Here is a 27,132-nt window from a genome sequence, read left to right on the forward strand (position 1 = left end):
GAAAATAATGAAATAGGCACACTATCCTTTACAACAAGCTCTATGATCTGTTTTTTAAATGTATCTACTGTCATTGTCACAGTAACTTTGTCACTGACAAAATATCTTGCAACTGATGGCTGCAAAGTTCTCTGCTCCTTTGTTTGGCTGGAAGAGCTGGGCACTGGTTCATTGGTTTGGATGCAGTCTTTCTCATCCACTGCTTTCAGTACTTCTGGATGAAAGCGCTGTAAATGTCTCTTTAGATTAGAAGCTCTGGTAGGAGCATTTTTATCTTTGCCTGAATATGCACTCATCTTGGCTTCACAGCATTTGTTTTCGTCTGGATCATTTGTCATACACTGACAGACATAATGTTTTCTATCTTGAGTGATGGTGAAATGTTGAAATACAGCTGATTTAATGTGATGCTTCTTTGACATTCTCAGGTTTTTAATTTTGCTTTCAAAATCCAAATGACAATTGTTTTTCCTAAAAACAATTGTACAAAATTATTGCCAGGTCGTACAACTGATATAGTGGTCAGTAATACTGTTATTATTCCTCATGTACTCACAGTTAACTGATGCAAAGTTTGTTGAAAGGATAATACTTCTTACAGTCTTCCTCTTCTGAGTAGCAGGCAGCTGTGAGATGCTTGGAAGACGCACACCTAGTATGATCTAGTCTAGAGGAGGAGCTTTACTACTAAGAATTTGCAACACATTTTCACTTTCAGTTTCATACATTGTAAGTAGGGGGGTTGGGGCAGCATGAGGTTAACCAAGTATAAGATTAGATAAGGGCAGTGGAGAACAGTGACACACAAGAAGTAAGAAATGTCTCTATCTCCAGCAGAACTGCTTATCACTGTTGTTCATAGTTTGATAGAACATATATATTTGAGTAACATTTATAAAATTCATATGAAAATTCAATTCTGAAATATTAATACATTTTTTTAATGCTGGAGTCGGAGTTGGTACATTTCTACCGACTCCGACTCCAACCAAAACTAACTCCGACTCCGACTCCACAGCCCTGCTATATAATACACAGAGTGTACAAGTCTCCGGATGTCCTGTTCAAGGCTGGACTAAAACCCAAATCAGAATGTCCCCGGTGCCGAAACGAAGGTGTAGGTATATTCCATATTTTGTGGACGTGCCCGAGGTTGTTTTCTTTCTGGACGGTGGTCTTGTGTCAGGTAGAGGGAGCGTACAGATGTGTGATTCCAAAGGACCCAGTGGTATGCTTGTTAGGTGATGTGGAAGAGATAAGAGTGGATAATGCTATGAAGACAGCGATAGCCAGACTACTCTATATGGCTCGGAAAGTGATTGCGAAAAATTCGATACAAGAGGAGCCGCCGTCGAGAGGATAATATCTCAAATATGTGAAAAATACCATTATGCTAGAAAAGGGGGTTTACAAAAAGAGGGAAATTGGAGTTATATGAAAAGCTATGGACGCCATGGCTAGAGTTTGGCTAGAGTTTCGGATTTATGTTGGGGGGCCTCGAGGCACATTGAATATGTGGGGTGCTACCTGTAATGCTATGAATGGTGGAAGGATATTACTAACCTTTATTTTTCTCTGCAGATGAAGATTATATTGACATTACAAGCGGTCTAATAGGGTTTGGGGGGGGGAATGTTATTATACAGGGTTGTTAATATGAAAAATGATTTGCTTTTGGAAAATATGTATCCTAATATCCTTTTCTGAATAAAAATCTATTTGATTAAAAAAATGATGTGTGAATGAACCTTAACAGTCAGTATGAAAGGTGTTCGATATCACTAGATTTTTGCTTCTCCATCTGAGAGCAGCATGATGTAGGGACCGAGTCCCTGATTCCAGCAATGTGTCATCTAATAAGCTGCTTGCAATCATTTTTATAAAATTACTATTTTATCTGATGCAGATCTACCAGTTATTTGAATGCTGAGCTCCGTATTACTCCGCTCACAACAGTGATTGACAGCTTTCTGCTTATGCACAGTGTACATAGAAAGCTGCCAAGTAGTGGTGGTAAATATGGAGGATAAGCTGGGAGCAGGTTTACTAGTTCTCTAATGATAATCTCCTGCTGATAAAACAGTGATTGTATCAAAACTACACTAAGCAGGCGTGTGGTTTGCCGAAGGTCTGAAACTGCTGTACTCTTCAGCACTCCATCACATCCTCCTGAAAAAAGCTACTTTCAAGCACCTAAAAGTTAAATTATTTTGGCAAAAGTTGTGCTGAAGCCCTCCATGAACATGCCAGGATACCATTCGAGCGGAGAAACATCCAAAACAATGAAAAATCATGCTTTTATGTACTTTCAAAGCAAGCGGCCGTGTGCCGCAGGCTCAGACACCGCAACTTCAACATCAGCAGATGAGCCCTTCAATCACACTGAAAGATGCCTCTTCATTGAACACTGCTGAACCAAAGAACAAGATGATGAGACTTTGAGGTTTGGTAAGTTTGGTAAGTCTAAAGCTCTGAAGCAGAGAATGTAAGTTGTGGTTCCCAGTCGGATGCAGAAGTTTACCTTAAGTGAGCTGTGCGCCAATAGTAAGCCTATCCCCGCTCCAAAAGCAAGTCCAGGATCTGAGGATCAAAGAGAAGCTGCCCCCAAGGTTGGTGAGTCCACCAAGTGGATATGTGCGAAAGAGGGACTGAGCCCTTGTCAAATACAAGAGACGAGACGGTGGCGGTTTCCGTCCCAAGCCAGATCTGACTGGGGAAGGGGCGGACAAGGGGGCGGACAGCTGAGGCTCCTATGACAATGGTAAGGATTGCAACATGGAGGAACAGGAGAGAGGTTTACCTTTTAACAACTATTTACAAAGGGTCTTCTTGTCCCAACCGGATGGAGAGTACAGTAAATTTAATGATGAAGTGTACAACAAAGAGGAATTAATTCCTTCTAGGACATCACTCTATTATTACTGCTAGCCCTGAGTCCGTTAATGATGAGGAACAAATGATTAATCGATGTAAGAATGCAATACATGCTGAAGGGAGGGGGGACCCCTCATGTCATCAGGGGAAGGGTCCTTCTCTCAGCATCAGCAGATGCGGATTTAACAGGAATGGATTTATGTCCTTGTCAATCTAAGAGAACTTCCCCAACTCAATTCAGTGATAACTACAAGGAAATGAGTTCAGATGATTCTGTTTACACAGCGATCTTGAATACACAGGATAATGACAATATTTCCCCAAGTCTGTCACAAATTTCTAATGATTTCTCAGACAACTATGTAAATAACTATAGCTTCAAATAAACTTGAAAACCATTCAGAAAACGCCTTCAATGAGTTATAATCAGCCTGCAGCTTTCACCCGGACCACAAAGAGAGCGCTCAACTCCATGTCAATCACCATTTTCAAGGTAATTACTCAAAAGAAGCTTTAGAATCGGAAGAACTAAATGTAGATAAGATTGTTGATGGTTTGCACTATATACAGTCCGGAAGGATCTGGTGGCTAATGCTCCTAGGATTCTTCACCACGCTTTCCTCAGAAATTACCGTATCAGTACCTACACTAGAATTGATAACAACAAATCTATGATGACCAGACGTTTCTTCTAATCAAAAAGATATGACGGGAACTTTTAACTCATTTCTAAAAGAACTGTGAACACTTCAAAATCGAATGACTAATTTTAAACATTTTTCAAGAATGAACACTTTAAAGATTAGGGGACTAAAAAGTGATGCCCTACCAACTGAGCAATTGTCACAAAAGTGGCTGCTCAGATTCTCCCAGAATTGGTCAAAGATTGTGGTTAAAGCAAGAATAATTCCTAAACTCCCCACACCTATCTGTACACATACCAAGAGACGTTATTGTTGCCTTCCAGTCATTTTACATAAGAAATAACCTGTTATCCATGTTGAGAGACTCGAAAAATGTACCCGCCCCTTATGATGGCATTCTTCTTTTTAAAGACCTATTGAAATCTGCCATTCAAACCAGAAGGAAGTTCCAACGCATCACACTACTGAAGGCTGGAATGAAATGCCAATGGACTCAGGAAGCGACACTACGAATCTACCAAGGATCCTCTTTGGAGCAAGGACTGAAAATTTTACAACAATTAAAAATATAAAATTCTATCAAACTGGATTACTTCATCTACCCAATTAGTCTTTATCTCTCGCATACTAGATCCCATTCTTCCACCCTGGATATGGGGAAATGTATTGAGGCGTTATTTGGGCAACAGTAATGACATCACAAAGATAAGTACCTTTCTATCAATAGCCTTATCATGTATGCCTATAATATGACCTACGTTTGATTTCTACACTATGTTTATAAGGGTGACTTAGGGCTACCTTGGGAGAGTCGTGGAGGAGCGGGGGCACCATTATCCCTAACAATTTAGGGTGCCATCCTCCACGGTAGGGCAGGCAAAAAAAAAACCTTAGGACTAAGTAGTAAAAACATAGGCCAAATATTTCCTTTTTGGGGGAATGTCACCTCTATATAGAAGGTACCTATTTATCTGCACAATATAACTTTTGTCTATTTTATATGATTACTCTTCTATAGGTATTTTGGGTGCTATTAAGCACTTTATTAACAATTGCCTTGCCCCTGAATGCTCAATCATATCATTAAGGTGACCTAGGGTTACCGAGGGACAGTAGTCGAGGAGCGAGGGCGCCACTGTCGCTAACAATTTAGGGTGTCGACCTCCACGGTAAGGCAGGCAATTATCTAGGTTTATCGAGTAAATTTCATCCCCTGATACACAAGAAAAGGGAGGTGCCGTCACTTGTACGTTCATATTTATACGGTACCATTACCGTATAAGTCGATCCGAGTATAAGTCGACCCCCCCCCCCTAATTTTGCCACAAAAAACTGGGAGAACTTATTGACTCGAGTATAAGTCTAGGGTGGGAAATGCTCCATAGATTATTCCCCCATATGGTGTCCCCAGAAGAAGCTCCATAGATTATTCCCCCTTATGCTGCCCCCATACGAAGCTCCATAGATTGTTCCCCCATATGCTGCCCCCATGCTGCTGCTGCATGTAAAAATAAAAAAAATGACATACTCACCTCTCCGTCGCTGGGTGTCAGGTGCCGGTGTCACTGCTGGCACCTGAGATACTCACCTGTCCTGCGTCCATGGCTGCTCACCGCTATCTGCCACGTCATCAGTCAGTGACGTTCAGACTGCAGGGGGCGCGGCGCGCATTAACCACGTCACCGCGCCCTCTGCTGTCTGAAGTCACTGACCGATGACAGACAGCAGCAAGCAGCCATGGACGCAGGACAGGTGAGTATCGCTATATTTACCCGTCCTGACGCTGTGTCTTGAGCCCCCAGCTTCTCCGCGCTCTCTCTTCCTGCCTTCAGCGGTCCTGTGGTACCGCTCATTAAAACTCATGAATATGCGCATATTCATGAGTTTTAATGCGCGGCACCACGTGACCGCTGAAGGCAGGAAGAGAGAGCACGGGGAGAAGCTGGGGGCTCAAGACACAGCGTCAGGACGGGTAAGTATGACCTGACACCCCCGCCCCCTCCGACCCCTTTGTATATGACTCGAATATAAGACAAGAGGGGGACTTTCAGCCCAATTTTTTTGGGCTGAAAATCTCGACTTATATTCGAGTATATACGGTATATCACATAGAGAGTTACCATATTTGATATCAGTTTGGGTTTTGGTTTGTGTGTAGTTTTTATTTTTTATGTATGCCTAGTAAATCCATCAGTGGAAATTTTACTGTAACATAAGAACCATCTCTGGATTACAAATATGACTATAACAATTGACTTTCAGGCTGGATTACAAATATCAAAATTGCCTAACCTCTACTCTACTTCAGATGGCTCAACAAGATCCAAACCAAGTCTATTGAAATTAAATCAATTAAATTAAAGCAAATTTTCTCCCCTCCCCACCCCTGGGTCAGGTTATTCATCTCGACCCTGACCGGGGTACTAATCAACTTTTATATTAACATTTTTCTTTCCCTTTTTTTTCCTGTATACTGCTTAACTTGGATATACTATCATGTGATAACTAAGCGATTTATAACTTGTGTATTATAATTGTAGTCTTGTCTTTTCCTATTGTTATTCTCCATACCTTTCCCTTTCTGCCCTTTAGCCCCCCTTTTATTCATCCTTTTCTTAACCTACCTTGTTTACTTTAGTATTCCCTTCCTTACCCTTCCCATGCTCGCTTTATAATTTTCCTTTTACCCCTTTAAATTTCAAATTTTCAATAAAACTAATTGACGAAAACTACACTAAGCAGCTCATTAAGTGACACATCACTGGAATCAGTGTCTCAGTCTCTGCATTATGTTGCTCTCAGAATAGGTGGCAAAAAATCCTGTGGCAGAATTAGTTATATAAAGTCGTCATAGGGTTTGCATTGTCTTTGTGAATTACACCCACAACCTGAAATGGGACATACAGTGCCTTGCGAAAGTATTCGGTCCCCTGGAACTTTTCAAACTTTTCCCACATACCATACTTCAAACATAAAGATACTAAATGTAAAATTTTGGTGAAGAATCAACAACAAGTGGAACATAATTGTGAAGTTGAACGAAATTTATTGGTTATTTTACATTTTGTGGAAAATCAAAAACTGAAAAGCGGGGCGTGCAATATTTTTCGGCCCCCTTAATTTCAATGCAGCAAACTCACTCCAGAAGTTCATTGTGGATCTCTGAATGATCCTATGTTGTCCTAAATGACTAATGATGATAAATATAATCCACCTGTGTGTAATAAAGTTTCCATATAAATGCACCTGCTCTGTGATAGTCTCAGGGTTCTGTTTGAAGCACAGAGAGCATCATGAAGACCAAGAAACACAACAGGCAGGTCTGTGATACTGTTGTGGACAACTTTAAAGCCGGATTTGGATACAAAATAATTTCCAAAACTTTAAATATCCCAAGGAGCACTGTGCAAGCGATCATATTGAAATGGAAGAAGTATCATGCCACTGCATATCTACCAAGACTCAGCAGGCCCTCTTAACTTTCATCTCAAACAAGGGGAAGACTGATCAGAGATGCAGCCAAGAGGCCCATGATCACTCTGGATGAACTGCAGAGATCTACAGCTGAGGTGGGACAGTCTGTCCATAGGACAACAATCAGTCGTACACTACACAAATCTGCCCTTTATGGAAGAGTGGCAATAAGAAAGCCATTTCTCAAAGATATCCATGAAAAGTGTCATTTAAAGTTTGCAACAAGCCACCTGGGAGACACACCAAACATTTGGAAGAAGGTGCTCTTGTCAGATTAGACCAAAATCGAACTTTTTGGAAACAATGCCAAACGATATGTTTGGCGTAAAGACAACACCCTGAATACACCATCCCCACTGTCAAACATGGTGGTGGCAGCATCATGGTTTGAGGCTGCTTTTCTTCATCAGGGATGATGGTTAAAATTGATGGGAAGATGGATGGAGCCAAATACAGGACCACTCTTGAAGAAAACCTGTTGGAGTCTGCAAAAGACCTGAGACTGGGATGGAGATTTGTCTTCCAACAAGACAATGATCCCAAACATAAAGCAAAATCTACAATGGAATGGTTCACAAATAAACGTATACAGGTGTTAGAATGGCCAAGTCAAAGTCCAGACCTGAATCCAATCGAGAATCTGTGGAAAGAGATGAAAACTGCTCTTTCACAAACAATCTCTATCAAACCTCACTGAGCTCGAGCTGTTTGCCAAGGAAGAATGGGCAAGAACTTCAGTCTCTGGATGTACAAAACTGATAGAGACATACCCCAAGCGACTTGCAGCTGTAATCGCAGCAAAAGGTGGCGCAACAAAGTATTAAGTTAAAGGGGCCGAATAACATTGCACACACACTTTTTGAATTTCCACAAAAATTTTAAATAACCAATAAATTTTGTTCAACTTCACAATTGTGTCCCACTTGTTGTTGATTCTTCACCAAAAATTTACATTTGGTATCTTTTTGTTTGAAGCATGATATGTGGGAAAAGGTTGAAAAATTTCAGGGGGCCGAATACTTTCGCAAGGCACTGTATATTAACTGCCTAGTTAGTCTTGGACTTTCTTTTGTCATAAATTCATTAAAGAATCCATGAAATCTAAAAAAATATATATTTCTAAAATTCGTATTTTATTATTTTTTTTTTTTTTTATATTCACATTGGAAAAATTATTTCGGAAACTTTGTCAGTGTAAATTATTTAAAACTGCTTTATTATCTTCTGCTCTTGTAGGTCAGGCTAGCTCTGCAAATGCTGGAGTCTGTGGTAAAATGGCAGACTTCATGGCAGACCTAGCATGGGATTTTGCAACGAAAGAAGGTTTTCGGGTGTTCAAATCGGAGTCTGGAGGCTTACCCACAAATCCCCAAAAAAGATCATACAGTACTTGGTGTCGGGAACCCGACCGGAGACCTTTTGAGAACAGAGCCTTTATTCCTAGAGCCTATTTGCATTCAATTCAGAGAGGGGTTCTGATCATCAGTCCCGAAGGACTTTCTACAAAAGCCAAAAATCTGTACAGTAAACTAAAGGAATTTATGGAGCTTCATATTTACCCCGCTGAACAAGACCTAAGAAATTATCAGTTTTCTGAGGGAAGATGGAAACCACACCAACTGATTGAAGACCTTAAGGTAAAATCCCACCCAAAATTGAATGGGCAAACAATAAGTCATTCTGCATAAATGACAATTGGAGATCACACGAAAAATACCTTGTTGGATCCAATTGCACAGGTCACTGTTCAGCAATCATCTGATTACCATTACAGTCAGGATTGAAATGTGAGTTAACACCCTTGTATACAGTAGATTATTATTATTTATATAGCGCCATTGATTCTATGGTGCTGTAGATGAGAATGGGTTTCATACAAATTACAGATATCACTTACAGTAAACAAACTTACAATGACAGACTGATATTGAGGGGAGGGAGGACCCTGCCCTTTTGGGCTTACATGCTACAGGATGGTGGGGAAGGAAGGGTTGCAGCAGTTTCGGTGTTGGTTGAGGCGATATCTCCGGTAGTGGGGAGGAGGTAGCGGGGTCATTGCAGGCTGTCGGCTTTCTTGAAGAGATTTCAGGTTCCGTCTGAAGGATCCGAATGTGGTTGATAGTCGGACATGTTGGGGCAAAGAATTCCAGAGGATGGGGGATATTCGGGAGAAGTCACATCGTTCACAATAGTTGATGTCGCAGCTCACCTTCTCCGCTTCCCTACAAATGTTCCTTTCCCATATCCGAAGAATATTCACAAAAGTGGTGTACACTCCAATAGAAATGAAATCCAGTCCCAGGGTGGTGGACATTTCTGGCAGTGGTGCATCTCACTCCAGCACTCGATTCCCTAAGCCTGGTATACAAAACACCAGCCTTCATGATTCTGGGCCTAAGAATTCGCCTTTAAGTTATTAGTGGTAGTAAAAGCGAGTAAACCAGATGTGGTCTAGTTTAGAGGATCACACTCTATACGACATCTTAAGGCAGGATTTTAGATTTGTTTATTAGTTTCTATTAACCCTACTTTTTCCTCCTTTAGACTTCTATTCAAGGCACACTTTTCTTCTGGTTTCTCTCGTCAAAAATGTCTGGTTACATATAAAAAGGTAACGATTTTGCAAGTTTAATTGATTGAAATTATTAGTCATTTGTTTTGCTTTCCAGGAAAAAGCCAAAACCCAAGGGTTATGGAATCTATTCCTTCCGTTAGAGAGTGACCCAGAGGGCAAGTATGGTGCCAAGTTGACAAATATGGAATATGCTCATCTTTGTGAGCTAATGGGGACATCTCTTTATGCACCAGAGGTTTGTATGCAGCGTATCCAACCATGTAACGCTAATTTAACTTTCCCGTCAATTACAGAGCCAAGTTTTGATACTTGGTCGAATTGATGGAACTGGTGATATCAGTTGTCATTGCCTTATATTAATAAAGCCTCATTGATAATTCATATATTATTCTTTTTTAGAAAACTAGTATTATTAATATTTGTGAACGCCACAAACAGAGCCTCTGTCAGCCCTGTGCAATGTGAGTCCCACATCTGGCCCTCTGGCTGTTTCAGTCTGACCCATGAACCAAGACAGCTGAAGGGCTTAAACAGTGGCCCACTGGCTGCACCGTGCCCTCCCACATCTGCCGTCACCGCTCTCCATATCTACTGGATGCAGACAGCGGTGAATTAATTGGTGGAGGATGCTGCCACTTTCTACATCTTCCACAAATCAACATGTGAGCCAGCAGTCGCGATGACATCATTTCATCCTGTCAGCTGTGCACTGCAGAGATCAGAGGCAGAGCGCCAGGAGAACATACGTGGTGGTGTTTTGTTTTTTTTTTTATCATGTGTATGGGATATTTGTATGTATATAGGGGGCTCATGCTGTATATAAGAAACTGTGAGGCTTATACTGTATATAAGAGGCTATGTGGGGCTCATATTATGCATAGGGGGCTATGAGGGGCACATTCTGTATATAAGAGGCTATGTGGGGCACATGCAGTATATAAGAAGCTATGTGGGGGCGCATGCTATATATACAGGGGCTGCGTGGGGCGCATGCTGTATATAGGGGACTACATTGGGCACTTGCTGTGTACAGGGGCTATGTGGGGCACATGCTGTGTACGTAGGGAACTACGTGGGGTGCATGCTCTATATTGAAGGCAGCATGCTGTATATCGGAGGCTGCGTGGGTCACATGCTTTTTGTAGAGGGGAGACAGCATGTTCAATTATAAGTCCTGCAATTAATATTAATATAAAATAATTAAAGTTAATGTTAATATTCATATTGAGCAGAATTAATTTTAGCCTATTGGTTCGGCCCTCCTCAACAATCACGATCTCTCATGTGGCCCCTTGGGAAAATTAATTGCTCACCCCTGCTCTATAGACAAACATTGCAAAGTTACTGAGATTTTATTAATTTGCACTCTGTAGATTTACTATTTTTGTGACATTGTTACTATACTATAACATTTAGGTATTTAATTGTTCGGCTCCAGACACTGGAAATATGGAGGTGCTAGTTCGTTATGGAACAGAAGAACAGAAGGAGCGATGGTTAAAGCCATTATTAAAAGGGGAGATCAGATCATGTTTTGCAATGACTGAACCACAGGTAAGGGAACCACTAAAACAAACATTGTGCTTGAGAGTTTTTGAACACTGTGTATGTTTGTCAGTAATATAAAGCATTTCCCATTTAAGTTACATAGTACAAAATGTTGCCTAGAAGTTAAAAATATAAAAAAATTGTAAATACTCAATGTAAAATGTTATTTCTCTATCGCTTCATTGGGGGACATAGGAGATCATGGTGCTACCACTAGGAGGCTGACACTAGGCAAAAAGTTAGCTCCTCCTTAACAGAGTACACCCACCAACTGGCATGAAGCTAATCAGTTTTATTATTGATAGGCTGAAGAAATTTGTCTGCTCCCAGACCCGTTTCTACCTTAGGGACTTTTTGTGTTATTAATCTTTTCCCTTTTTCTTTCAGATACGGCTTGTGATTATGGTGTACAGACTGTAACGGTTCACTCTGATTTCCCACCTAGAGACCGAGAGAACAGTATGGTCTCATCCACATCGTACCCTCTCGTGTCTAAGTGGCAGGACCATGCCCCCCAACACATCAAGAGTGTCCCAGGGCTGCCCAGAAGACGTTCCTTGCCATCCAAATCCAACCCAGTCGTCTACCATAACGAGTTGGTGCCAGGGGGAAGACGGACCAATCCCAGTGACCCTTCGACCCAGGGCTCCTGAAGACAGTCTTCCAGTCTGTGAAGGAGTCGAGATCCGTGGCTCACAGGTGCTCCTTCCCTCCTCAGAGTATCCCTCCCAGCTAGGGCATCTATCCGGGGGCCCCTGGGCTCAGGCCTGTGGCCAACAACAGGCTCACCGGTCAGTCAGCAGGCAAGTCACATCACTCTGTATGGTCAGTTCCCAGGGCAAGATCAGAGGGGTCGCGTCATTCCCGATGTTTTTCCCGCCGGCCGGATGTACAAATCCTGGCCCTTGGCCACACCCTCCGTCTCCCCGGTCTGTCACGCAGGCTTCTCCGCAAACTTTTGTTCAGCTCCGCCCCCCACCCTGCAGCCAGTCAGCTATCTGCAACTCAGATGGTCAGGATTCTGGTGGCCACGAGGCCATCAAAACAAGCACTCTCATACCAGGACGAACAGATTTTCCTCCGCATGATTGGTTGCTCCCACCCTCACAGATTGGGCTGCCGACTTGCCTTATTCAGGAACATGTGGATCTCCGTAGTTAATGACGCCTGGGTCAGAGAGTTTGTCTCCACCGATTATAAAAGAGTTTTCATCTTCCCAGCTATCGCTTCTTCAAGTCCTGACCCCCAAGGGATCTCTCTCCAGTTCCCGGTTTTCTTTCAGGCAGTTATCTCCTCCAATAAGGTGTCCGTTTTCCCATTCCCCCTCTGGAAAGCTTCTCAGGTTTCTTGTGATCCCAAAAAAGGATGGTTCTTTCCTCCTTATCTTGGACGTCAAATTTCTGATCAAGCGAGTACGGCTCCGTCGTTTCAGGATGGAGTCGCTCCGCTCTGATTGCCTCCATGAAATCCACGGAATTCCTTTGTTCAGTGGACATCCTCCACATTCCAATAAGCGCTTCTCACCAAAGGTACCTTCGCTTTGCACTTTAGGATTCTCACTTGCAGTTCAAAGCACTTCTCTTCAGTTTAGCATCTGCCCCAGGGTCTTCTCAAAGGTCATGGCCGCCGTCCAAGGGTAATTCTAGTCATCCCCTACCTGGATGACCTTTTGATTAAAGCTCTTTCCTACCAGAATTGCTACGAGAGTCTTGATCTGACCCTCGACATAATGTCTCGCCTGGATTGGCTCATCAATCAGGCGAAATTTCCTCTGATCTCGGCCTAAAGTCTAGCTTTTCTTCTTGGGATTTGCTCTTTCAGTTGCCTATCACCCTGCCCGCTTTGGCTCTGAATGATTATGCTGGGCCAGATGGTAGCCACTATGGAAGTGGTTCCCTTCTCGCAGTTTCACACTCACCACCTTTAGCTTGCTTTTATATCGCCTTGGAACAAGAAGGTCTCCTACTTGGATCGCCCCATCCTTTTTCCTCTACAAGTAAGACAGTCGCTTGTCTGGTGGCTTCTCTCTCCCCTTGTCCACTGCAGGAGGTCTTTCTTCCCACTACATTGGCAGATCGTGACTACGGACGCCAGCGTTCTCGACTGGGGGCTGTATTTCACCAGTTCATGGTCCAAGGTGCTGAGCTCCCCAACAACATTTAGGAGCTCAGGGCCATCTACCTCACTAAATTTCACTGGTAGGACACCCTAGTGGGCTGCCCAGTGTGCATCCATGGCCGTCGCATACATCAATCACCAGGGTGAAGCTCAAACAAGATCCGTCGTGGCAGACGTCTCTCGAATCCTGGCATGGGCCGAACAGAGAGTAAGTGCAATATCTGCAGTCCACATTCTTGGAGTGGACAACTGGGCCGCCGAATTCTTAAGTCGTCATGGCCTCTTCATAGGCTAGTGGTTCCTGAAACCATCAGTTTTCAGACAGATCTGTCAAAGATGGGGCACACCTGACGCGGTTTGATCCAATGCCCTAGTTCTCCTGTGGTTGCAGTTCCACCTACCGTATCTTTTTCCACCTCTGCCACTGATTCCGAGACTCATCAGGAAGATCAATGCGGAGAGAATACCAGTCATCCTTGTGGCTTAGAAGAGCTTGGTACGCAGATGTGGTCAACCTCATCGCAAATGTCCTGTGAAAGTTTCCGGAACGTCCTGACCTCCTTTCCCAGGGTCCCTTCTTACACCAGAATTCACAGTTTCTCAATTTGTCATGGCTGTTGAATCCGCAGTCCTGAAAGATGCAGGCATCTCTGACCAGGTTATTCAGACCATGATCAAAGCTAGCAGGCTTCTTCCTCTTGCATCTACCCTCACATCTGAAAGGCCTTCTTTCGCTGGTTAGAAGCTGACGAGGCAGGCAATCCCAGAGTTCTTCTCTCTCCCTTCCCTCCTGACTTTTCTTCAGTCAGGTCTTGAGTCTGGTCTGTCTCTCAGCTCCCTTAAGGGTCAGGTATCTGTGCTTTCTATCCTTTTTCAGAGACCTCTCTTTTCAATCCTCCGTTTTGTCCTCCCGTGGACCCATTGGACCTCACCTTTGCACTGTACACTTTCCAGGGTCCTCCCTTTGAACCAATTCGGGACATTTTTCTCTCCTGAATTTCCTGGAAGGTTGCCTTTCTAGTGGAAGTCGCCTCCATCAAGTGCATCTCTGAGCTGGGTGTCCTATCTTGCCGTTCACCATTCCTTGTCCTCCATCAGGACACAGTGGTACTGCATCCAGTTTCTTCTTGAAGATGGTTTTCCCCTTCCACCTTTATCAAGGACATCATCCTTCTATCTTTCTGTCCATAATCAATCCACCCTCGGAAACCGTTCCTTCACAAGTTGGATCTAGTCAGAGCTCTGTACCTTTTTTTTCCAGAATAGCATCTTTCAGACTCTCCGACTCCTTGTTCGTGATTCCTGAGGGTCAACGCAGAAGTCTTCCGGCCTGCAAGGCCACTATTGGCCATTGGATCCGCTTTTCTGTTCTGGAAGCTTATCGGGCACACGCTAGACTGCCATCGCTGAGGGCTAAGGCTCACTTCACACGTGTAATGGGGGCTTCTTGGGCCGTTCCCCATCAGACCTCTGTGTCGCAGCTCTGCAAGGCTGCTACATGGTCTTCTGTGCATACCTTCACAAAGTTCTACAGAGTGCATACCTCTGCCTCAGCTGATGCGAGCCTGGGAAGGAAGGTTTTGCTAGTGGCAGTTGCCCAGGCTTAGACCTGTTATGGGTGTGTCTTCCGTTCTTTTTCCCACCCTTGTGACTGATTTAGGACATCCCATGGTCTCCTGTGTCCCCCAATGAAGCCATAAAGAAAAGAGGATTTTGGGTACTCTTCATTAATTCTCTTTCTTGGAGCCTTCATTGGAGGACACAGTACCCACCCTTGTTGTGCTATGTTGGGCTTGTTCTAGTTATTCTTTGCTGTTGCTTCTATGACTCCTTTCACACTAACTGATAAGCTTTGTGCCAGTTGGTGGGTGTACCTTGCTGAGGAGGACCTAACTTTTTTTGCATAGTGTCAGCCTCCTAGTGGCTGCAGCATACATTAACAGTCTCCTGTGTTACCCAATAAAGACTCAGAGAAAGAGATTTTACTGTGAGTATCCAAAATCCTCTTGTTGTTTACCTTTCAAATATTTGCTCATCTTGCTGCTTGCATCTTTTATCTGTATTTCTAATCCAGTTCCCCTTGTAACACTTTACAGCTCTGTGTGATTGACAGCTGGAGGGGTGGCGGTTCAGAAGCTTATTAGTGGAATTACAACAACAATTTTTTTTTTTTAAATGTGATCTGTCAAGGGATTCAAACCCACAACCTCTTGCATGAAAAGTAGCTCCTTTTCTGTCTATATGGTGTTCTTCTTCTTTACAGGCATATTGTACTGGTACATAGAGATACATCCCTATATAATAGTTCATCTCTATATGCTGTATATTAGAATTAAAATAAAAGTCAAAAGATTTTTTTTCTTGCAAAATTATTTAAAAAAACATTGAAAATCAATTAGAATAACATTTCTGAATACACTTTTTAAAAATAAACATCACAAACCAGTACATGAACATATTTGGCTTCGCTGTAATCATAACAACCTATACAATACAGTGACCTGATTATTTATGGTGATTGGCAAATGGCACAAAAAATGGTCTTTTTGTTTATTTTTCTCCGTCACATCAATAAAAAATTTAACACAAATGTAACTATTACATAGGGGTTATGACAGAGTGTACGAAGGAAGAGGGATATATACGGTATGAAAGTGTAATGTTAAATATTTTCATTATGTGGGTAATAAGAGCTGAGGAGAGGGACTGAAGGAGTTGTGAGGGCATAGGGTCACTGGTGTAGAAGAAGCAAGGAACTTGGTAACTTCTTCCATAACCGGTTCAAAGTGCAGGATGGAAGCTTCACTGATACAGTCACGCTTCCGTAAAAATACAAGTATGGCTGTTACAGTCATGAATAAATTAACATAAAAAAGGACACATGTATCACAAAAATGTTGTGGACATAAATGTGTTATAACTGTATACGTACTAAGGTGGAAGAGTGGGTCTGGGAACAAATGGTGACAGGTGCAGTGGAAGTGAATTGGGAGAAACGCAGAAAACATGGGAAAGTAGGACAGAGGGAGCAAGATAGCAGCTAAAAAAGTAGGGAATATGACATAAAAATGACAATTGATGAAAAATGTAGACAGTCACAGGCAATTGTTAATAGTAATCAGTGATGGAAAAAGCCGGAACATTAGGCACTCATAAGGAAAGAGGATGCTGGGTAATGAGGGCAAAGGATTGTTGTCTGGTTTTACTTGCAAGAGGACAGGTCAGTGCTGTTCTCCTGACAAAGATGCAATTTGTGCTAAAAGTGCAGTAGTATAGTGGAGGAGAATTGAAGGTCTTAAATGCTAGAAAAAAAAAATTAGGCTGTGATTTTACACATCAGAAAACTTTTTTTTTTCAGCATGTAGCTAAGGTTTAGAATGCTATTTAAAGTTTAGTGAGAAAGTATAGGTACACGTTAAAGGTTGTGGTTTTTTTCTGTTCAGTTTTTCTACTCAAGCTTCCATTAATGTACTTTCTCTTTCGTCTCATTGGGAGACACAGGAACCATAGCCGTAGGTGGGTGCGGCTGTCACTAGGAGGTTGACAGTATGTCATGAAAAAAATGTTAACTCCGCCTCCGCAGTATACACCCCTCCGACCGGCTGTAGGACAATCAGTTTTGCTTATTGTCAGCAGGAGGTGGACAGGGGTCTCTCGCAGACCTATGCCTACCTCAATGTGCGTCGTTCCTTTTCAGGTAACCATGGAGGGATACAGAGTAGATCAGCTACATCTGTACTCCCACACCGGGATCATGAGTACGGCGTGTACTGCCACCCCGTATCCTCATGAATCCCACTGGCAGGACCCTAACACAGGACTCGTGTTCAGGTGGCCGCTCCTGGTCCTGATCTTCATCTCCCATCACTCGCCCACCAGAGCCTGATGATCGAGAGAGACGCCCTGCAGAAAATGTTTGGGACCGCAATCTTTTCATGCAGGTAACCGACCCCTGTTACGGGGTGGACTGTAGGTAAGAGGTTGCAGAGTTGTAGAATCTGCTCACCAGCCGCTCTGGCTGAATGTGACCGCTCTAATCAGCACTCGGGCTTACAGCCCAGGGCTCTATACGTATGTTAAGAGCCAACACTTTCAAGCACGCGGTGCAGCGCGGTTCCAGCCTCCTCCCGTGGCAGCGTTATGGCCCTGGGCTCCAGCAGGAGCCCAGCACGGCCGACTCCAGATTCCGGCTTCCGGCAGGCTCCGCCCCTCGGCTACCTCTTCCTGTACCAGCGCCATCTTGGTGCTCTAGGAGGCCAGAGCAGGGCCCCGCCCACCGCTTCCGGGTGGGGATTTCATAAAGCTTCTAGGCAGCGGCTCATCCGCTTCAGTGACCTTGGTCAAAAATTTTGTATGTACCAAATGTAATGTCAGGCTTCCTTCAGGTCAGTCCTCGCCACTCTGCTCAGATTGCAGCAGACCTACGATGTCACCTACGCTAGAGAGCAGGTGCAGCCCCCCCGCTTTGCCTGTCAGAGCTCCCACATTATCCCTGGAGCAGGAGGAAGCCACCCTGCCTGCCGCCCAGGGGCCATGCATTGCCACGGGAGACAGTGAGTGTCCAGGATGGGCCTCTTCCTTATCTAAGTCCGAGGCCAACCTTACCAAGGTATCACAGTCCTTGGTAACGGTGCTTAACAGATTGCCACTTCAGACTCCAGTGGACACAGGAGCACCAAAGGAGCCTCCTTTTGGGCCTTCTAGAGGCCGTAAAAGGTTTAGACAAGACCACTAACCCAGGTCCCCTTCTCACTCCATCTCGCCGCCAGAATTCCCCTGGCCATCTGCCTCCTCCCGGTCCTCATCCCCGGAATCAGGCGAGGCATTTTCAGAGACACACTCAGAGGAGGGTTCTGAGTACGGGCTAGAAAAGTCCCAGGGCGTTAAGGATATGGTTCAGGGCCTCATTGCCGCAGTCAATGAGACCTTTAACATTGGGGACGCCACATCAAGTCCTAATGATCAGGCTTTTTCATTTAAACGTCATAAGTCCCCCTCTAGGGTCTTCGCCTCCCACAAGGATTTTGAGGAAGTGTTGGCCAGGGAAAGGGAAAACCCAACCAGGCGGTTTCAGAGAGGGATTCGTTTTGGGATTCTATATCCTTTCCCTCCAGATCTCACCGCCAACTTGACGGCCTCCCCTTCGGTGGATCCACCAGTGTCCAGATTCGCTACCAATACAGTCCTACCACTCGTCAGTGCGGCAGCCCTAAAGGATCCCAATGATAGGATAGAATCCCTGGCAAAATCCGCCTTTGAAGCAGCAGCCCCTACATTGTGTCCAGCCTTCGCCTCAGCCTGGGTAGCGAAGTCTGTTACAAAATGGGCCAAACAGCTTTAGACAGTGCATATTGGCCGGGGCACCACCAGCGGAACTGGCGGAGTTCGCAGATCAAATCTCTCATACAGGGAGGTATATGGTATCAGCAGCCCTGGATGCAGCATCTTGCGCAGCTCAAGCATCCACTAACGTGGTAGCCGTCCGGCGGACGGTCTGGCTAAAGGCTTGGCAGGCTGATTTGTCCTCAAAGAAATCACTGACCAATCTGCCGTTTCTGGGCACCCGACTCTTTGGGTCAATGTTAGACCAAATCATTAAGGATGCAACAGGGGGTACAAGCTCCCTTCTCCCTCAGGCCAAGCCTCGTCGATATGTTTTCAAACGTAGGGCTCAGCCCTTTCTCCGTACCCCAGCGACAAGCACTTATGCTCAGGGCCCGCAGAGGTCACAAGCACCGAGAGATAGGAGGAAGGTATCCTTTCAGGCCACCCCTTCATGGCATCCCCGCAGTTCCAACAGCAGAGCTACCAGGTCAGGGCCGGGCAGAGCCACTTCAGCCTGACGCCAGCAGGGAGTCCAACTCCCTTCTCAGTACCTCCCCCAGACTAGGAGGCCACCTTCTCCTCTTCAGAGGTGTCTTGCAGAGTTCAGTAGAGGATATCTGGGTAAAGGTGGTAGTATCGACAGGATGCAAGATAGACTTCAATGCGCTTCCGCGAGATCGCTTCTTTCTGTCGCAACCACCAAAAGGCGCTGCTATGGCTCTAGGTTTTTTTGCGGCAATCGACTCTCCTCAACGCAGGAGTAATTGTCCCCGTTCCCAAGCAGGAACGTTTTACCGGTTTTTACTCAAACCTGTTTGTGATACCAAAAAAGGATGGCTCAGTTCACCCCATACTAGACCTCAAAAGGTTAAACAGATGGGTCCGCTTACACCATTTCAAGATGGAATCGATTTGGTCGGTTATTACGTCTATGGAGGATCAGGAATTCCTATGTTTCATAGATATCCGGGACGCCTACCTGCACATCCCCATTTTCCAGGGACATCAAAGGTTTCTGCGTTTTGCTGTCCAAAAGCAGCATTTCCAGTTTGTGACCCTGCCATTTGGGCTGGCAACAGCCCCCAGAATTTTTACAAAGATTATGGCAGCGATGGTAGCTATATTAAGGGTCAGAGGCATAATATTGGTACCATATCTCGACGATATTCTCGTCAAAGCGCCCTCCTTCACTCAGGCCCAGGAAAATCTAGCAGTAGTTTTAAACTCGCTGTCCCGGTTTGGTTGGATCATAAACAGGGAGAAATCTCACCTAATGCCGCACAACGCCTAGAATTCTTAGGGATGATAATCGACACCTGCCACTCGGGTCTTTCTTCCAGAAAGAAAGTGGATTACCCTCCAGCAGGGAATTTGCTCTCTATTGAAATTCTGGCTTCTACCTTTTGCTCTGCCATGAGAGTCCTGGGAAGGATGGTGGCAGCTTCAGAGGCAATACCCTTTGCCCTTTTCCATTCCAAGATACTGCAGAGGAACATCCTCCTTCAGTGGGACATGTCCATCTCTTCGCTGGTTCGCCCCTTGCTCCCTTCCATTCAGACCAGGGAGTCCCTCAAGTGGTGGCTGACCTCCCCCTCGTTCATCTGGGACTTTTCCCCCTGTCCACTGGCAGGTAGTAACTACATATGCCAGTCTCCTGGGCTGGGGTGCGGTATTCCGCCACCTGACGGTCCAGGGACGATGGTCTAGGCGAGAATCCTCACGATCAATCAACATTCTAGAACTGAGGGCGGTCTTTGTAGCACTCCTACATTGGGAAAGATACCACAACAACCAGCCAGTCTGGATTCAAACGGACAATGCCACGGCGGCGGTGGCATACATCAATCACCAAGGGGGAACCAGGAGTCCCCGGGCACTGGCCGAGGAATCCAGAATCTTCAACTGGGCAGAAACCGCAATTTCGGCCTTTTACATTCCCGGCATAGACAACACGGCCGCCGACTTCCTCAGTCGGGAGGGGCTCGTGGCGGGAGAATGGTTCTTGCATCAGGACGTGTTCCGTCAGATATGCCGGCTATGGGGGACTCCAGACGTGGACCTCCTGGCATCGCGACAGAAATGAAGGGTCCAACAATTTTTGTCTCAAGATACCGCGATCCTCTAGCAATAGGGGTTGACGCGCTGGTCATTCCCTGGACACAGTTCAGACTCCCTTACCTGTTCCCTCCCCTTCCTCTCCTGCCCAGACTGCTAAAGAAGATCAAGGAGGGGGGGGGACGGTCATATTGATCACCCCGTACTGGCCCAGGAGGGCCTGGTTCGCAGAAATGATCAATCTTCTCACAGGCACCCCCTGGAGACTCCCCGACAGACCAGATCTCCTGGCTCAGGGGCCGTTTTACCACCCGAATTCTCAAGTGCTCAATTTCACAGCATGGCCGTTGAAACCACAATACTGAGAGCAGTGGGGTTTTCGGACCGAGTCATTAATACAATCCTCTTCCAGGGTCTATTATCGAGCCTGGAAAGCCTATTTTGGCTGGTGTGAGTCTAATCACATCACACCTATACCCTGTTCCCTGCCATCTGTCCTAGCTTTTCTCCAGGCATGGTTAGATGGCGGTCTGGCCCTAATTTCCTTGAAAGGCCAGATATCTGCTCTCTCTCTATTCTTTTTCAAAGAAACTTGGCCTCCCGCTTACAGGTTAAGACCTTTCTGCAAGGGGTGGCACATGCGGCCCCTCCTTACAGATCCCCTGTAGCTCCATGGGATCTTAACTTGGTGTTGGAACCCTTGACAGATTCACCCTTTGAACCCCTCCAGGAAGCTCCCATGTCTTTGTTGTCCTGGAAGGCGGTATTTCTCGTAGCCATCACCTCTATTAGGCGGGTTTCAGAATTAGCGGCATTGTCCTGTCGCCCTCCATTCCTAATTATGCACCAGGACAAGGTTGTTTTGCGGCCTCCTCCTAACTTTCTTCCCAAGGTGGTATCAGCCTTCCACCTGAACGAGGATATAATACTTCCGTCATTTTGTCCTGCTCCAACCCATCCTCTGGAGCGTTCTTTGAATAAGCTAGACCTGGTCAGGCCGATAAGGGTCTATCTGGCCAGGACCGCACCCTTCAGGAAAGCGGACTCGCTCTTTGTTATCCCCAATGGCAAGCGCGAGTGTGACGTCATCACAGGTCCTTCGTGCAAAGCATTACTGGGACCGGAAGATGCCTGGAGCGCCAAAGAGCAGATCGGGGGCCGTCGGAAGGTGAGAATAACAATTTTTTTTAATATTTTTTACATCCTATCTTTTACTACAGAGGCTGCATAGGCAGCCTCAGTAGTAAAAAGTTGGTCACACTTGTCAAACACAATGTTTGACGAGTGTGACCAACCTGTCAATCAGTTTTCCAAGCGATGCTACAGATCGCTTGGAAAACGCTAGTATTCTGCAAGCTAATTACGCTTGCAAAACGCTATTTTTTCGCGGGAAATATGCGGGAATTACAAATGCGGATTTCTCGCGCATTTTCCGCGGCATGGAATTGCGGAATTCCCGCAGAAATTTCCGCGGGAATTCTGGACATGTGCACATAGCCTTAGTGTGGGGGCAGAAACAACACAGCAGAGATTTGTCTCATTACAAACACCTCTGTAGTTGCAGCTCTACTTTCACAGTGCTGTCAACTCTGATGTATTTTTCTCTCCCTTTCTAACTCTCAATTATGGAACTGTTTTCATTCACCAATAAAGACAATTTTAGTCCATGAATCTAGCTCCTTCTCTCTGTACAACTATTTGACTGCATCATAACAAAAACGTCCTCAATGCTCCAAACTGTGGAGAGTATTAATGGACTTTTTTGAGTTCCGTGAAGGTGCATACTCCTCCTGCTGTTTGCAGTTATGGCAAGTATGTACATATATATTCAAGCAATGGATGAAATGTACAGCCAAAAAACTTTAACCCACTATTTAACTCTTTTAAAAGCCAAGATCAGTGTTGATTGGTGCATTCATCATATAGATACCGTATATGCCAATATATTATAGATACAAAAAAATAAAAATCCTAGTTTTTGACAATGTCTGATCTTTGATGACCTCAGAATAGTTTATAATGCCACAGTTGGGGGGCATGATTTGAAGCGAACAGTAGGAGTTAACCTTGAGGCCTCTTGTGCCTCCTATTTATGGCTTTAGAAAATGCTGATGTCATTGCTGCTAATGTCCATTTGTCATAGATATTTCTATTTTCACAATGTAGGATAATTTAATGTTGCTATGCAATAAACTTGAGCTTTGTAAGTGTTGCTATTCAGTTTATAAAAGGATGATAGATTAAACGTTTCTTGCTGCACATTGGAAACCTAAAGCTGTACCCAGGACCTTTAGTTAAAACCTCTTGCTACCATGAACACCTTTGGCCTACACAGTGTCCACACAACATAGTGAAAGTGTCTTTTTTTTTTTTTTTGCATTCTTCTTTAGGTTGCATCTTCTGATGCCACCAACATTGAATCATCAATTATGAAAGATGAAAACTCATACATTATCAATGGACATAAATGGTGGACATCAGGTATGAGATTAAAATGACAGAACGTTTGGGTAGCAATGTGATATAAAATTTGTGTGACAATCTTATCAAGCATAATTTGTACAAGATATGCAAAGTTGCACTTCAAAATGTTTTCTCTGGATTGTAAAGCATGTTTGAAGAGTAATATGCAGGTGCTTCTGTATGTCTGTTTTAGATGAAGTAGCATATAGGGGTCCATTGGCTTCCAGTATCACCTATACGCTAATGACACTTTAATCTACCTCTCTGACACAGATGTCACCTCTCTGCAGTCCAGAATACCAGAGTGTCTTTCAGCCATATCCTCATTCTCATCACGCTTCCTAAAACTTAATGTGGAGGAAACCAAAACTAATCATCTTTCCTCCATCTCCCTTAACTACCTTACCAGATCTATCTGCCGCTATAAATGACATCACCCTTTCCTCTGTAACACAAGTCTTCTGCCTCGGAGTAAACCTCAATTCTGCCGTGTCCTTCAAATTACACATCCAAGCCCTTCCCACCTCGTGCCGCCTACAACTCCCAAAAAAATTTCCAGAATACATTCCTTACTCAACTCTGAATCTACTAAAATGTTAATGCATGCTCTCCTGCCTCGACTACTGCATCATCCTCCTCTATGGCTTCACAACTACCCGTATATACTCGAGTATAAGCCAACCCGAGTATAAGCCGAGGCACCTAATTTTACCACGGAAAACTGGGTAAGCTTATTGACTCGAGTATAAGCCGGGAATGCATTGTCCCCTCATCGCTGTCCTGGTATGCATGGCTCCGCCATTGCTGTACTGGTATACATGGTTCCCTGGTCCCTGTCATTGTATGCATGGCTCCCCGGTCCCTGTCATTGTATGCATGGCTCCCCGGTCCCTGTCATTGTATGCGTGGCTCCCCGGTCCCTGTCATTGTATGCGTGGCTCCCCGGTCCCTGTCATTGTATGCGTGGCTCCCCGGTCCCTGTCATTGTATGCGTGGCTCCCCGGTCCCTGTCATTGTATGCGTGGCTCCCCGGTCCCTGTCATTGTATGCGTGGCTCCCCGGTCCCTGTCATTGTATGCGTGGCTCCCCGGTCCCTGTCATTGTATGCGTGGCTCCCCGGTCCCTGTCATTGTATGCGTGGCTCCCCGGTCCCTGTCATTGTATGCGTGGCTCCCCGGTCCCTGTCATTGTATGCGTGGCTCCCCGGTCCCTGTCATTGTATGCGTGGCTCCCCGGTCCCTGTCATTGTATGCGTGGCTCCCCGGTCCCTGTCATTGTATGCGTGGCTCCCCGGTCCCTGTCATTGTATGCGTGGCTCCCCGGTCCCTGTCATTGTATGCGTGGCTCCCCGGTCCCTGTCATTGTATGCGTGGCTCCCCGGTCCCTGTCATTGTATGCGTGGCTCCCCGGTCCCTGTCATTGTATGCGTGGTTCCCTGGTCCCTGTCATTGTATGCGTGGCTCCCCGGTCCCTGTCATTGTATGCGTGGCTCCCCGGTCCCTGTCATTGTATGCGTGGCTCCCCGGTCCCTGTCATTGTATGCGTGGCTCCCCGGTCCCTGTCATTGTATGCGTGGCTCCCCGGTCCCTGTCATTGTATGCGTGGCTCCCCGGTCCCTGTCATTGTATGCGTGGCTCCCCGGTCCCTGTCATTGTATGCGTGGCTCCCCGGTCCCTGTCATTGTATGCGTGGCTCCCCGGTCCCTGTCATTGTATGCGTGGCTCCCCGGTCCCTGTCATTGTATGCGTGGCTCCCCGGTCCCTGTCATTGTATGCGTGGCTCCCCGGTCCCTGTCATTGTATGCGTGGCTCCCCGGTCCCTGTCATTGTATGCGTGGCTCCCCGGTCCCTGTCATTGTATGCGTGGCTCCCCGGTCCCTGTCATTGTATGCGTGGCTCCCCGGTCCCTGTCATTGTATGCGTGGCTCCCCGGTCCCTGTCATTGTATGCGTGGCTCCCCGGTCCCTGTCATTGTATGCGTGGCTCCCCGGTCCCTGTCATTGTATGCGTGGCTCCCCGGTCCCTGTCATTGTATGCGTGGCTCCCCGGTCCCTGTCATTGTATGCGTGGCTCCCCGGTCCCTGTCATTGTATGCGTGGCTCCCCGGTCCCTGTCATTGTATGCGTGGCTCCCCGGTCCCTGTCATTGTATGCGTGGCTCCCCGGTCCCTGTCATTGTATGCGTGGCTCCCCGGTCCCTGTCATTGTATGCGTGGCTCCCCGGTCCCTGTCATTGTATGCGTGGCTCCCCGGTCCCTGTCATTGTATGCGTGGCTCCCCGGTCCCTGTCATTGTATGCGTGGCTCCCCGGTCCCTGTCATTGTATGCGTGGCTCCCCGGTCCCTGTCATTGTATGCGTGGCTCCCCGGTCCCTGTCATTGTATGCGTGGCTCCCCGGTCCCTGTCATTGTATGCGTGGCTCCCCGGTCCCTGTCATTGTATGCGTGGCTCCCCGGTCCCTGTCATTGTATGCGTGGCTCCCCGGTCCCTGTCATTGTATGCGTGGCTCCCCGGTCCCTGTCATTGTATGCGTGGCTCCCCGGTCCCTGTCATTGTATGCGTGGCTCCCCGGTCCCTGTCATTGTATGCGTGGCTCCCCGGTCCCTGTCATTGTATGCGTGGCTCCCCGGTCCCTGTCATTGTATGCGTGGCTCCCCGGTCCCTGTCATTGTATGCGTGGCTCCCCGGTCCCTGTCATTGTATGCGTGGCTCCCCGGTCCCTGTCATTGTATGCGTGGCTCCCCGGTCCCTGTCATTGTATGCGTGGCTCCCCGGTCCCTGTCATTGTATGCGTGGCTCCCCGGTCCCTGTCATTGTATGCGTGGCTCCCCGGTCCCTGTCATTGTATGCGTGGCTCCCCGGTCCCTGTCATTGTATGCGTGGCTCCCCGGTCCCTGTCATTGTATGCGTGGCTCCCCGGTCCCTGTCATTGTATGCGTGGCTCCCCGGTCCCTGTCATTGTATGCGTGGCTCCCCGGTCCCTGTCATTGTATGCGTGGCTCCCCGGTCCCTGTCCTGCTATGCGTGGCTCCCCGGTCCCTGTCCTGCTATGCGTGGCTCCCCGGTCCCTGTCCTGCTATGCGTGGCTCCCCGGTCCCTGTCCTGCTATGCGTGGCTCCCCGGTCCCTGTCCTGCTATGCGTGGCTCCCCGGTCCCTGTCCTGCTATGCGTGGCTCCCTGGTCCCTGTCCTGCTATGCGTGGCTCCCTGTCCTGCTATGCATGGCTCCCTGGTCCCTGTCCTGCTATGCATGGCTCCCTGTCCTGCTATGCATGGCTCCCTGGTCCCTGTCCTGCTATGCATGGCTCCCTGTCCTGCTATGCATGGCTCCCCGGTCCCTGTCCTGCTATGCATGGCTCCCCGGTCCCTGTCCTGCTATGCATGGCTCCCCGGTCCCTGTCCTGCTATGCATGGCTCCCCGGTCCCTGTCCTGCTATGCATGGCTCCCCGGTCCCTGTCCTGCTATGCATGGCTCCCCGGTCCCTGTCCTGCTATGCATGGCTCCCCGGTCCCTGTCCTGCTATGCATGGCTCCCCGGTCCCTGTCCTGCTATGCATGGCTCCTCCATCCCATCCTGGTATGCATGGCTTCTTATCCCCTATCCTACTCACCCACCAGCGTGCCCTCACAGAATCTCGGTGGTCCCAGCGCCTTCGCAGCATCTGGATGGTTCTGGCTTCCAGCAGCACTTCCGGTGCGATCACGTGTCCTGCTCATTAAAGTAACGATATGCACTCCATGGCTATAGGAGTGGAGACGTGTGCATATTCATTACCTTAATGAGCCGGACCACGTGATCGCATCGGAAGTCCTGCTGGAAGCCGGAACCATTGAGATGCTGCGAAGGCGCCAGGACCACCGAGATTCTGCGAGGGCACACTGGTGAGTGAGTAGGATGTCTTCTGGAAGCCGGCGCCTGTCACTGTGCACTGCTATAAGGGAAATGAATATTAATTTCGCTTTAGCAGCGGGCACAGTTTCAGCTTATACACGAGTATATATGGTAACTTGTTTCCAAACGGTTTCAGTTTAAACTACTAACACTGACCTACAAGGCTG

General features: G+C 46.5%; 1 protein-coding gene across 5 annotated transcripts in view; it reads left to right on the plus strand.

Moving 5' to 3' along the window:
* The window catches only part of ACAD10 (acyl-CoA dehydrogenase family member 10), a 122,223-nt gene that overhangs the window by 52,982 nt on the left and 42,109 nt on the right, over positions 1 to 27,132 (plus strand). For all 5 annotated transcript variants that reach the window (XR_012227960.1, XM_073565056.1, XM_073565163.1 and 2 more), the window contains exons 13-16: positions 8,229 to 8,629; positions 9,662 to 9,802; positions 10,984 to 11,121; positions 23,004 to 23,094. Coding sequence is in view for 4 of the 5 variants with exons in the window: in XM_073565056.1 (XP_073421157.1) it covers positions 8,229 to 8,629; positions 9,662 to 9,802; positions 10,984 to 11,121; positions 23,004 to 23,094 (771 nt within the window). In the remaining variant the exon portion in view is untranslated. The remainder of the gene's footprint in view (positions 1 to 8,228; positions 8,630 to 9,661; positions 9,803 to 10,983; positions 11,122 to 23,003; positions 23,095 to 27,132) is intronic.

This window comes from Dendrobates tinctorius, unplaced genomic scaffold, assembly GCF_039654945.1.
Source record: "Dendrobates tinctorius isolate UK_male_01 unplaced genomic scaffold, ASM3965494v1 ptg000003l, whole genome shotgun sequence".
NCBI classification, from domain to species: Eukaryota; Metazoa; Chordata; class Amphibia; order Anura; family Dendrobatidae; genus Dendrobates; species Dendrobates tinctorius.